Source organism: Zootoca vivipara, chromosome 2 (genome assembly GCF_963506605.1).
Source record: "Zootoca vivipara chromosome 2, rZooViv1.1, whole genome shotgun sequence".
In the NCBI taxonomy this organism is placed as follows: Eukaryota; Metazoa; Chordata; class Lepidosauria; order Squamata; family Lacertidae; genus Zootoca; species Zootoca vivipara.
Window position 1 is genome coordinate 13,512,455 of NC_083277.1, and position 12,335 is coordinate 13,524,789.

General features: G+C 44.7%; 1 protein-coding gene across 1 annotated transcript; it reads left to right on the top strand.

Annotated features, from left to right (window-relative positions):
• The first annotated feature begins 407 nt into the window (after positions 1–407).
• Positions 408–11,726, top strand: LOC118080996 (zinc finger protein RFP-like). Its single transcript, XM_035107086.2, has 7 exons — positions 408–681; positions 5,650–5,745; positions 6,702–6,932; positions 7,291–7,313; positions 8,182–8,297; positions 8,839–8,874; positions 10,722–11,726. The coding sequence occupies exons 1-7, from the start codon at positions 538–540 to the stop codon at positions 11,246–11,248; spliced, it is 1,173 nt and encodes a 390-aa protein (XP_034962977.2). The 5' UTR covers positions 408–537; the 3' UTR covers positions 11,249–11,726.
• The last annotated feature ends 609 nt before the right edge of the window (positions 11,727–12,335 follow it).

The following is a 12,335-nucleotide window of genomic DNA, read 5'->3' on the forward strand; positions in this document are numbered from 1 at the left end:
CTCCTTTTATCAAAAGATCCCAGGGCAGTGTGCGACTTTAAAAACACATTACAGAACATCAATGATAAAAAACCATACTGAAAATTATACTGACAGGCAGCAATAATACAACCTTTTGACGCCTAAAGCAGGAAAAAAAAACCCACCACAAATGCTTTCCCAGGGAGTACAAAACGCAAAATTAAATAACAGATCTGCTGCCCTTCCGTGACACCCAAAATCAAACAGCACCTCCCACTGCATCTGATTATAAGCAGGATTTTCCCTGCTTTCCTAAAAGAGAAATTCCCTAAGTGACAAACACGCCCCACCCCACTAGTTATATAATTCTTGGTCAGGAAACCTGAAAGTGAAACAAAAAAACTTGTTTTTTCAGTTGCTTAGTGCTGCTCACAGTGAGATTCCTCCGCCATCCGGTGTCGGTTGCACAAAGGGAAATGCCAGGCTCTTGTTGCATCGAAAAGAGCTTGAGTTAAGAATTGTTGTTGTTGTTCTTGCTGCTGCTGTCTGTTGGGGAGAGGTTTGGAAGAGGAGGAGATGGAAATGTGCGAGAATCACCATGAGCCCCTGAAGCTCTTCTGCAAAGACCATGAATCCCTCATCTGCTTGGTCTGCGACAGAGCCACAGAGCATCGAGGACACAATGTGGTCCCTGCAGAGGAAGCTGCCCCAGGCTACAAGGTAATGGCATTCACCATGACAGAAGGTTAGGGAAGAAACACATGTAGTCCTCGAGATTTTTTGGGATGACCCCAAAGAGAGGACATTACGGGGGGGGGAGGCTTCTGTGGGAGGGGAACAGACATGGGCGTACCCAGGATCAAAACTAGGGGGGGCAAGGGGAGGGGCCAAGGCACGGAAGGGGAGGGGCCACAAAGTGGGCGGGAACGGCGAACTCGCGCTCCGCCGGGCTGTGCCCCTCCCTAGCAGCAGGGCTGGTGGGCGGAGGCGGAGCCCAGCCCAGCGGAGCGCGAGTTCGGCGTTCCCGCCCACCGCGCCGCGCTCCCTGGTTCCCCGCCGCGCTTGGCCTTGCCTGAGGGCGCGCCGGGGAGCTGGAGGGAGGGTGCGGCGCGGTGCGGCGGGAATGGCGAACTCGCGCTCCGCCGGGCTGTGCTCCGCCTCTGCCCACCAGCCCTGCTTCTAGAGTAGGGCAGCTGCCCTAACTTGCCGCATGGTGGGTACGCCCTTGGGAACAGAACCTCTGTTAATTGAGTACTTTCGATGCTTTTCAATAATTTTGGTAGATCTATGCATGGGTGTAGGCAAGTGGGTCCGTAAGTGTCTATGGAGGCCAATTCTGGATCCACACGTCCTTCCGCAGTGGGGACCTAGGTTTCCGGGCGAGAGTTGATCACGGTGAGGGTTAGCTAAGCATACCTTCCTCTTAGCCCATTTCTCCTTTTCATCCTGAGTTTGAGCGTCTTCAAAGTCCACGACACCTTTGGTAAAGAACCACGTGCTTCACCATAAGCAATGTGGATAAAAATGTGGTTTAAATGCAACAAATCAATCAAAATGAATAAAGCAGAAGACTGAACAGTCATGGTTTCCCTCAAAGAATCGTGGAATTGCGGTTAAGGGTGCTGATAGTGTAGCAGGGGCCCAAAGGGCCCCAATTAAGATGATAATGTTAATCCCTATAAATCCTAGAATATGCTTATATTAGTGAATTATGGTAACCTGTTGCTTTAAAGAAACTGATGATTCAGCAAGAAGCCGTCCCTACTGGGATAGAAGGTCAGCTAATACGTCAATCACAAAGAAGCAATTCATAAACTAGAACATAAATTGTTGCATCCACACGTAACACAGGTTCCCATACATGCAAATTAACAATATGTAACAGATCACGGTAAGAAGCAAAGTTTAGTTAGCGATGCTTATTGCGCATGCGTATTAGATTAGGTAATGACATACGTATTAAATATGAAATGAGATAATGCTTTATGTGATTGGTTAAATCAAAATCCTTTGTCTGAAATGTTATAAATTCCTGTCCGACCTTTGGGCGGGGTTGCAGATTCGACTGTAACCTTATTGCTTTGCAATAAACATAATGGACTCCTAACTCCTCTTGTCTCTGAGTTTTATTGGCTAACTCAGAAGATAAGCCATTTTTGGGCTTACAACAATAGTGATGTTGTTCTATTCTCCTCACAGATCTATAATTCCCAGAGTAACCGTCCCTCTTCCCAAGCAACTCTTAGCTTTCTCTCTTTTCCACACCAGCAAATTTTTCTAATGTCCTTTTGTGCTGTATATCTCTCCTCTGCAACACACACAGAATAAACTTTTCTTTTAGATTCCATTCCTACTGCTTATAAAAATTTCTCACAGGTTTAGGATTCAGTGTCTGCGCTGAACTTTCTGCATACGTTTTGTGCAGCTTCCATTAATTTTTGTAACTAGTTTATGGAAGATTTTTCTTCTCATCATGACACAGAAATGTTTGTCGTCGTCGTCGTGTCGTCCCCCCACCACCACCCTGAGCTTCAGGCTACGGACAGCTTTGAACAGATGATATAGAATTTTGTTCCTGCTTCACAATTTTTTATTAAAACACTTTTTTGGGGGGTAATTCTACCTGGACCAACTTTCTCTTTGTTTTTTCCCCTTGGATGCCAGAATGATCTCTAGTAGCATATATCTAAGAACACAGGAGCAAGTTTCTAGGAATTTCACTATGTTCGTAAAGTAAAAGGCCAGGTTTGGGATAAGTAGTAAACTTTAACTAGAGGATTGGTAGTGTTCAATAATAATAATAATAATAATAATAATAATAATAATAATAATAATTTATTTGTACCTCGCCCATCCGACTGGGTTTCCCCAGCCACTCTGGGTGGCTTCCAACAAAGATTAAAAGACATTAAAATATCACACATTAAAAACTTCCCTAAACAGCTAGTCCAGTGCATAGCTGCCAAGTTCTCCCTTTTTTTAAGGGAAATTCCCTTATGCTGAATAGGCTTCCTCGCGAGAAAAGGGAAAACTTGGCAGCTATGGTCCAGTGTAGGATTCAGAAATGGATAAGATGCAGTTAATTTTAATCTTGCATACTGTATTGCAATCACCACTTTATACTGTACTCTCTTTTCTCCAAGTTCCATCTGTGTGCAACGTGCTGTTGATTTCTCTTTGACATTGTAACGCTGGTATCTTTCATCGGCTGTAACGCACTCACTGCTCTTCTGCTGATGCCGTATATTGCGGCGTATAAGACGACTGGGCGTATAAGACGACCCCCAACTTTTCCAGTTAAAATATAGAGTTTGGGATATACTCACTGTATAAGAAATACGACCCGGCGTATAAGACGACCCCTGACTTTTGAGAAGATTTTCCTGGGTTAAAAAGTAGTCTTATACGCAGGAATATACTGTATTTAAAATTAATCTTTCCAAACAGATTGTAGCCTCTTGGGTCCTGTTTGATCATCAACCTCATTTTCAATCTCTGCTGCATTTGGGGGCCACCTTGTTGGTTCTGCTGGGTGGAGGCTCTGGACTTCTGACCCAGTAGCACCATTCGCAGTGTTGAGAACTTAATCGGTTCATGTTCACAGAATGTTATATATAACACATCCTGCCAAACATTTGCATGTGAGTGTTGATTTCCTCCTGACTGCTGTTTGCGGTTCCAAACCAGGAAACCCAATTGTGTGCTTGCACAAGATATGCAGATACACAAAATCCAGGCACACAGAGGCTGACAAGATTAAATATTTTTAACCACTGTTGATTTTAATCAACTTTTGAATAGTTTAATAGTTTTTATCCATTGTTTGGCAATTTTAAAAGTTTTCTATTGTTGTAAAGTACCTAGAGGTGGGTTTTTGTTTTTTTGTTTTTTACAGTCAGGGGTGTGTGTAATATAAATTTTGTAAGTCAGTAAGCAAGTAAATGAAATCACTATAACATTTGACAAGCAAAATGAACAAAGTAATGATAGATAAATACATAATAATAGACCAGATGACATGCTGGCCAATAAACCTTTATTACAAGGATAGGGAGACTGGATTTGAGGTTGTTGGATTCTACCAATGATGATGATGATGATGATGATGAATTAATAATATATTACTTATACCCCACCCATCTGGCTGGGTTCCCCCAGCCACTCTGGGTGGCTCCCAACAGAATTAAAAGCACAACAAAACATCAAACATTAAAAGCTTCCCTAAACTGGGCTGCCTTCAGATGTCTTCTAAAAGTCATATTGTTGTTTATTTCCTTGACATCTGATAGAAGGATGTTCCACAGGGTGGGTGCCACCACAGAGAAGGCCCTCTGCCTGGTTTCCTGTAACCTCACTTCTCGCAGGAAGGGAACCGCCAGAAGGCCCTCGGCGCTGAACCTCATTGCCCGGGCTGAATGATGGGGGTGGAGACGCTCCTTCAGGTATACTGGGACAAGGCCATCAACCCCAGGCCAGCATGGCCAGTGGTCAGGGATGATGGAAACTGTAGCTGAACATCTGAAAAGTCACAAGTTCTCCACCTGTCCTTTAACATTTTCCTCCTCTGTGGTCTGTCTCTCTTCTTTAGAAATCAGATCCACCACTTAAACCCTTCAGTTTCCAAATAGCTTTGCCTTTTCATCTGTTTCTTCCCCTTTCCCTACACTCCTGAAATTGCAGTTTGGTAGGGAAGGGCTCGGGAGTTCAGTGGGCGTTGGAATGTAACGTAAAAGTGCTGTCTAAAATGTATAAAATATTGTTGGAATGGGTGACAAAGGATGAGCAAGTAAATTCCTCAATGATACATTAGGCAATAGATATTGGTCATAATATTGACATGGAAGCACGGGAACAATTGTGGTATAGGGATATTAAATTTACAGCATGCTATGGTTTAAGAGGAAATCATATGAAAGTGATATATTGATGGTATCTAACACCGAGTAAACTGGCAAAAATGTATAAAACTAAATCAAGTAAGTGTTGGAAATGTAAAGAGAAAGAAAGCTCTTTTTATCATATGTGGTGGTCTTGTAGTAAGGTTAAGGCTTACTGGGAAATGATATACAATGAAATGAAAAGGATATTTAAAATAACGTGTGTGTGGTGTTTTTTTTAAAGCAGAAGCCTTTCTCTTGGGAATTAGAGGGATAGAATTACCTAAATTGTATAGAAATTTCTTTATGTATGCGAGTACAGCAACAAGAATGCCACTTGCCCCAAAATGGAAAGAAGCAGAAGTCCCAGCAAAGGGAGAATGGATACAAAAACTTTTGGAATATGCAGAAATGGCAAAACTTACCGGTAGAATAAGAAATCAAGATAAACTTTTTATAAAAGAATGGAAATGGTTTATTGAATGTTTGCAGATAAAAACACTGGCAGGGGTATTGTAATAACCTGCAGCTACATAAGAGTATATTTATAAAGAAGATAAATAAATGAGAAAAGTAAGTTAATTTGGATATGCAGAAGATATTAAAAATAAATTCAAGGAACCACAGAAGAAGGGGGGAGGAAGTCAAGTTTTTAGATGTCAAAATGATTGTAAGATCAGTGAAATGTAAATATCTGAAAAGTATAAATAAAATAAAAAAAGAGTTTAGTGGGCATCCCTTGTCCCTCCCTGGAAACAATGGCATTTTGCTCACTTGACAACATGATGTTGTGCATTTTCTGTTTGTTTAGGAAGAAATCGAGGGCCACCGGAAGTCTGTGGAGCTCATGAGAAAGAATCTTGAGGACCGTGTGTTGGCCGAAGAGCTGGGAAGCCAAGAATGTCTGGTACTGCTTTGTTGTTATTATGGCATACACCTGGAGGTCAGCAATGCAGAGCTTCGGGGAGGCAGCATGCCCACTGTAAACTTATGTGGCATCTGTGAAAGGTCTCAGAAACCCCCTCAAAAATCCACAATGTCGCATGGAGAAACCAGTGGGGTGGGAGGCAAGGCTAGTCAAATGTTGCTGAACCACAGGCAGATCCAAAGTGAGCACTTCTGAAGGCAGCCCTGTTTAGGAATAGGAATAGGAATGGGAATGGGAATGGGAATGGAAATAGGAATAGGAATAGGAATAGGAATAGGAATAGGAATAATTTATTGGCCAAGTACCAACATACTTGGAATTTTGCTTCGACTACACTGCAATGTAAACGTACCTTATACAATCACTGTTCCACTCACAATACAATAGCACAGCAAAGGAACCCCACCCATAACTGGCCTCCCTTTCCGCTACACAACTACAAATTTAACAATTTGATGGGGAAAAACTTTCCCTGTGCCTAGCCGTTTTTGTGTATAGAGTCCTGTAGCGACGTCCAGAAGGAAGTAAATCGAACAGATGATGACCGGGATGCAAAGGATCTGCGAAAATTCCCTCTGCTCTCTTCCTAGCTCATATAGCATAAGTGTCTCTATTGAAGGCAAACTAGTACCAATTTCCCTTTCTGCAATTCTTACTGCTCGTTGGAGCCTTTTCTTGTCTATCTTGGAGGCTGTGCCATACGTGGCAGTAATAGAGTTACAGAGAACAGTTTCAATGATACCTCTGTAAAACAAAAACTTAGGGAAGTTTTTTTTACGTCTGATGTTTTGTCGTGTTTTTAATATTCTGTTGGGAGCCACCCAGAGTGGCTGGGAAAACCATTTCCCAATACTCACGCATTCTCCATGAATGATCCTCATCTTCCACCTGGTCCCCCCCCCTCCCATTTCACTCTTTGTATGTTTGCCTCCTAGGCTAAGCTAGAAGCAGAGACAATGAAAGTCAAGTCTTCCTTTCACCGGATGAGCAGATTGCTCGAAAAAATGGTGCACCTCAAGCTGACCCAGAAGGAAGAACTGAAGAGAGAGATCAATAAGAGGCAGCAAGAAAACGTCAGCAGGCTCTCCAAGGAGATCTCCCGCCTCAACGATATGATCGTCGAGATGGAGGAGAAGTGCCAGCAGCCGGTCTGTGGATTCCTACAGGTGAGACTTGAGACCAAGAAATGTAGGCCTGCTGCCTCTCAGCCCTATTTAGGAAAATATAACCTGCCATTTTGGACACTGGTGCGCTATTAAGGATTAGAGCTGGGCTTTCTTTCCATCATCATAATCTCATCATGGAACAAATGTTATCACTTATTATGACTACTTAGTACGGTATTTATTAGATTTTTAAGCCACCCTTCACCAGAATGTGGAGTGAGGACAGACTTCCATTTTGTCCTTCACCTCAGGCCCTAGTTCTTCCATAGAAGGAAGGGGGAAATGACTCAGCACAACAGCAAAGATCAGGCCAGTGTGTGAGCTGGCTGTGTAACTGAGACCCATTTCTCTGTTTCAGGACATCAGGAGCGACTTGAGCAGGTATGTGGCTTTCTCTTAGCCTCTTTTGCATTTCATCTCTGGTGGGAAAGAGTTTCAATCCCATTTTAAAAGCAAACAAACACATTTCTGTGGAGCACTGTCAAGTGCTAGATTTCTACCTCAGCGTTGCTGAGGAACACAAACGGGGCAAATGGCAACTCTCTGAAGATGCCTGTTGCTTGATACTGAAAGCAGGACCACCTTCCACATGACCCAAAAGCTTATACTCCAGTCAGTTGTATTCCTAAACTCATTCATTCCTGAATTTGAATCCATTGGTTTGGGTCCTACTCTGTGGAGCAGCAGAGAACAAGTTTGGTCCATCTTCCATTTTGACAGCCCTTCCGATATTAGTCTTCTCTTCTTCAGGCTAAACGTACCCAACTCCCTCAACTGTTCCTCTTAAGGCTTGGTTTCCAGACCCTGCGAGGAAAATTAACCCCCCAAATTGGGATTGTCTCCAAACCTGTGCCAAAGTTTTGCAGGGTTGTTGTTGTTGTTTTTAGCGAAAACCCTGCAAAATTTGGGATCCCTTCCTAAGGGGTGCCAAACTGTTGCAGTTGTTTTGCAGTGGAAACCCCATGTTTTGCAGCACCCCACAAACTGAGCAATTGAGACATCAGACACAGGGTTCGTACTTAACTACGAACCCAACCAGGAGGAAGGTTATCTCGTTTCTCCATTTAACCATGAATTCAACTAGAGCAGCATTTTCTTGTAAAGGAGCATCATGTTCAAATGGCAGGCTGAGGCACCAACTCACGAGTAAGATCTACTCTCAACTACATGCCAGGCTTCAGCACGGCAGGTGGTGGAGGAAGCAGTAGTCCCTAGCCATCCCTTAAATGTTAACCATCTTCCCTTCCAGATATGAAAAGGAACAAGTAAGGGATGCAATTGAGCTTTCTCCTGGATTGGAAGAGGCAGTTGGAGTTTACTCAGACTGCAGCTCTGCTTTAGGAATTGCTGTGGAGACATTTAAAGGTACTGGGAACAAGGTCAGCAGTTTGAATCCCCATGACAGAGCGAGCTCCCGTTGCCCTGTCCCAACTCCTGCCAACCTAGCAGTTCGAAAGCATGCAAGTGCAAGTAAATAAATAGGTACCACCACGGCGGGAAGGGAAACGGCATTTTCATGCGCTCTGGTTTCTGTCACGGCGTTCCATTGCACCAGAAGCGGTTTAGTCCTGCTGGCCACATGACCTAGAAAGCTGTCTGTGGACAAACGCCGGGTCCCTCGGCCTGAAAGTGAGATGAGCGCCACAACTCCATAGTCGCCTTTGACTGGACTTAACCGTCCAGGGGTCCTTTACCTTTTTTTTTTACCTTACTGGGAACAACTCTGGAAGGCCAATGGATACAGATGTCTGTGGGTGCTCCACATCTGATGTTGGTGAGAGAGAGGGAGGGGAGGGATGTAGCGACAGTGTCCATGGGAGTCTTTTATCAGGTGCTGGATTTACATGCAATGTGACATTGCCAAATGTATCTGAATAAATGGATAATTCTTTCCTCCACATAACAGAGTCCTTGGAATTCCTGGAGCCTGCACTGTACAAAGGTAATTTTCCTGGTCAGATGAGATGGGAGGTGGTGCCTGAGATGATTTCAAGGGGGCTAGCTGTGTAAGAGGGCCAAATGAGATGTTACTATTTGCTTTCATGGGAATCATGTAAATTGCACATGTGGCGCAATTTACCCCAATCCCTACGCTAGGGTATGAGCCGTGAACTGTAACCAAGGTATGTTATTGGGTTTACAGTTCATGGTTGGTCTGGAGGAGATGAGCCTGGGTTTGTGCAACACGCCAAACCATGGTTTAACAGATAGCAGCATAACAGGAAGACTAAGGGAGAGCAGTGGCCTCAGTCTGCGGCAGCTAGACTAGTGACCGGGAGTGGTCGCGGAGACCATATTACACCTACATTGGCTCCCAGTATGTTTCTGAGCACAATTCAAAGTGTTGGTGCTGACCTTTAAAGCCCTAAACGGCCTTGGCCCAGTATACCTGAAGAAGCATCTTCACCCCCATCGTTCAGCCCAGACACTGAGATCCAGCACCGAGGGCCTTCTGACGGTTCCCTCGTTGCGAGAAGCCAAGTTGCAGGGAACCAGACAGAGGGCCTTCTCGGTAGTGGCGCCTGCTCTGTGTAATGCCCTCCCTTCAGATGCCAAGGAAATAAACAACTATCTTACTTTTAGAAGACATCTGAAGGCAGTCCTGTTTAGGGAAGTTTTTAATGTTTGATGTTTTATTGTGTTTTTAACATTCTGTTGGGCACCACTCAGAGTGGCTGGGGAAACCCAGCCAGAAAGGCAGGGTATAAATAAATTAGTAGTAGTAGTAACAGTCTCCTCTCTAGGGAACGTTCATGCAAAGCCGCTTGCACTAAGCTATGGTTTGGCTTATGGCTTGTCCACACTTCTGCTTGTCCTGCAGTCTTCCCTCTGGGGGAAAAAACACTCTTTACCACCGAATCGGAGCAAACGTCAATTGGGTTTTCTGTGGACTGATGTTTGCTCCGACACAGCGGTAAAGAGCGGATTTTTCCTGGGGAAAGTGGCAGGGTGAATGGAAAACTGCTTGCACCCATGCCTAGAAACCACAGGCCAAGCAGAATACCTCTTGGATCTGTGTTTTCTAGACACGGAAGAAGCGGGGTGTGGATGAGCCATGAGAGTTTTGTGCGAAACAGCCCACAATATCCACGTGACTTCACCATTCAGTTCTAGGGAGGTTTAAAAACAGCTCCATCCAATTAGACCATGCAGTACATAGACATTAAATGGAAAAGACATTCTGTTTTCGCCTTCCATCCCCAAAGGCCTGGTATCAAAATTTATACAACACCTGGGCAGTTCTATTTTGGAGGTATCACAAAGCCGGTGATTTCATCAGCCAGTGATTTTTCCACTCTTTGCTAAGGTCTCCTGAAACAGATTCAGGCAAAAGCCGGTGTTATGTACTGAGCTGAATCCTAGAACAATAGGATCCAGAATGCAGCAATCTGACTGGTCTGCAGGAGCCACCCAATCCAGCTCCAGGTGGAAGAGAATCAGCGACCTTATTTGCCTGCAGGAGCAGCCAATCAGGCTTCTGGAGGAAGTGAATCCACAACCTGATTGGCCAACAGGAGCAGCCCAGAATTAGCCAATCATGTGGGGCCCGTTGTGTAAATAATGTATAGCAGAAAGATTGGGGAAAGATTCATTCACTGTTTTACAAGTTGCAATAAAGAGCATGAAATCAGGATTCCGAGTATATTTCAGCCTGGAAGGAGGAGGGGTGGTTTTTTTTAAAAAAAATGTCTTCATAAACGGAAGTGGATTCTTTCTGTGACATCACTCATCAACCTCTCCCTTTCTTCTCTTCTTTTCTTCCTTCCTCATCTGCTCTTTCTCCTACAGTGATGGTGACTCTGGATCCAGACACAGCACATCGCCGCCTCATTCTCTCTGAGGACCTAAAAACTGTGAGGAAGGCAGAGGAAGACCAGACCCTGCCTGACAAACCGGGGAGATTTGATGTTGGGCCCTGTGTGTTGGGCCGCGAGCGATTCACTTCTGGAAGACATTTGTGGGAAGTGGAGGTGGAGAACGAAGGCACCGGGGCGATGTGGGCTGTGGGGGTAGCACGAGAGTCTGTCAGGAGGAAAGGAAAGGGCAGCTTCAGGCTGATTCCCAGCGAGGGAATCTGGGCTGTGGGGGCGATAATGGGTGAACTCGTAGCGTTTACCTCCCCCAAACAGACCCCTTTGGCCTTGGGGCAAGACCCCAGGAATATCCGTGTGACCCTCGACTATGAAGAGGGACTTGTGGAATTCTTTGATACGGACAGAGATGAGCTGATCTTTTCTTTTACGGGAGCCTCCTTCTCTGGGCAGAAGATCCGGCCCTACTTCTGGGTAGGGTACAGATCCCAGCTGAGGTGCTGAATCCCAGGAAGGAGATCCCTCCCCTTGTTTCTTATCACTTCCCCGAAAGAAGGAAGCATTCTAGCATTTTTTCTTCATAGCTCCATGAAAGGTTCCCAAGCCATTTTTCAGCCTCGGTGGGTTTTCAGTAGGACTTCCTGATCTCAGAGCAGGAAGAGTGGCTATAAATGGAATCAAATCGTAGAATCACAGAATTGGAAGGGACCCCGACTTTTCATCTAGTCCAGCCCCCCTGCAATGCAGGAATCTCAACTAAAGCATCCATGTACAAATAAAAAAATAATACCACAGAAAGTTTGGTGCTGGCTCCCTTTTGTGGCAGACTTTTGAAATATTTATATCCGCATGCAAAAATGGAAAAAGAAGCTACAAACAACAGGTGTCATCGTAGTCTTCTTCTTTTGCTTGAGCTCATATACCTTTAAAGGTGGTATGGCAGGCAGAATTTCAACTGGTACAGACTATCCCGTCCCTGCATGTCCAGATCCACCTTAAAGCAGCTATAGATCAAGTTGCCGAGAGTGGGGACAGGAATCAAATTAGCCCAGAGTCTCTTCTTGCTGTTCCTCCACCCAGACCTCAACAGAAGGAATTCCCTGCACCGCTTCTCAGTATTTCTTTATACCTCTCCGAGAGTCTCTGGTTTAAGAAAATCCACCTGTAGCTTCCTCCTCGCAGCGCTACAATTCCCGGTACCCTTAACAAGCTACAGTTCCTAGGATTATTTGAGGAAAGTTATGTGCTTTGAGTGTGCATTGGCTGTGCTTAAATGTATGGCTGTGCTTCTTCAACCTCGGCCCTCCAGATGTTTTGAGACTACAATTCCCATCATCCCTGACCGCTGGTCTTAGAATAATAGAATCATAGAGTTGGAAGAGACCACAAGGGCCATCCAGTCCAACCCCCTGCCAAGCAGGAAACACCATCAAAGCATTCTTGACATATGCCTGTCAAGCCTCTGCTTAAAGACCCCCAAAGAAGGAGACTCCACCACACTCCTTGGCAGCAAATTCCACTGCCGAGCAGCTCTTACTGTCAGGAAGTTCTTCCTAATGTTTAGGTGGAATCTTCTTTCTTGTAGTTTGAA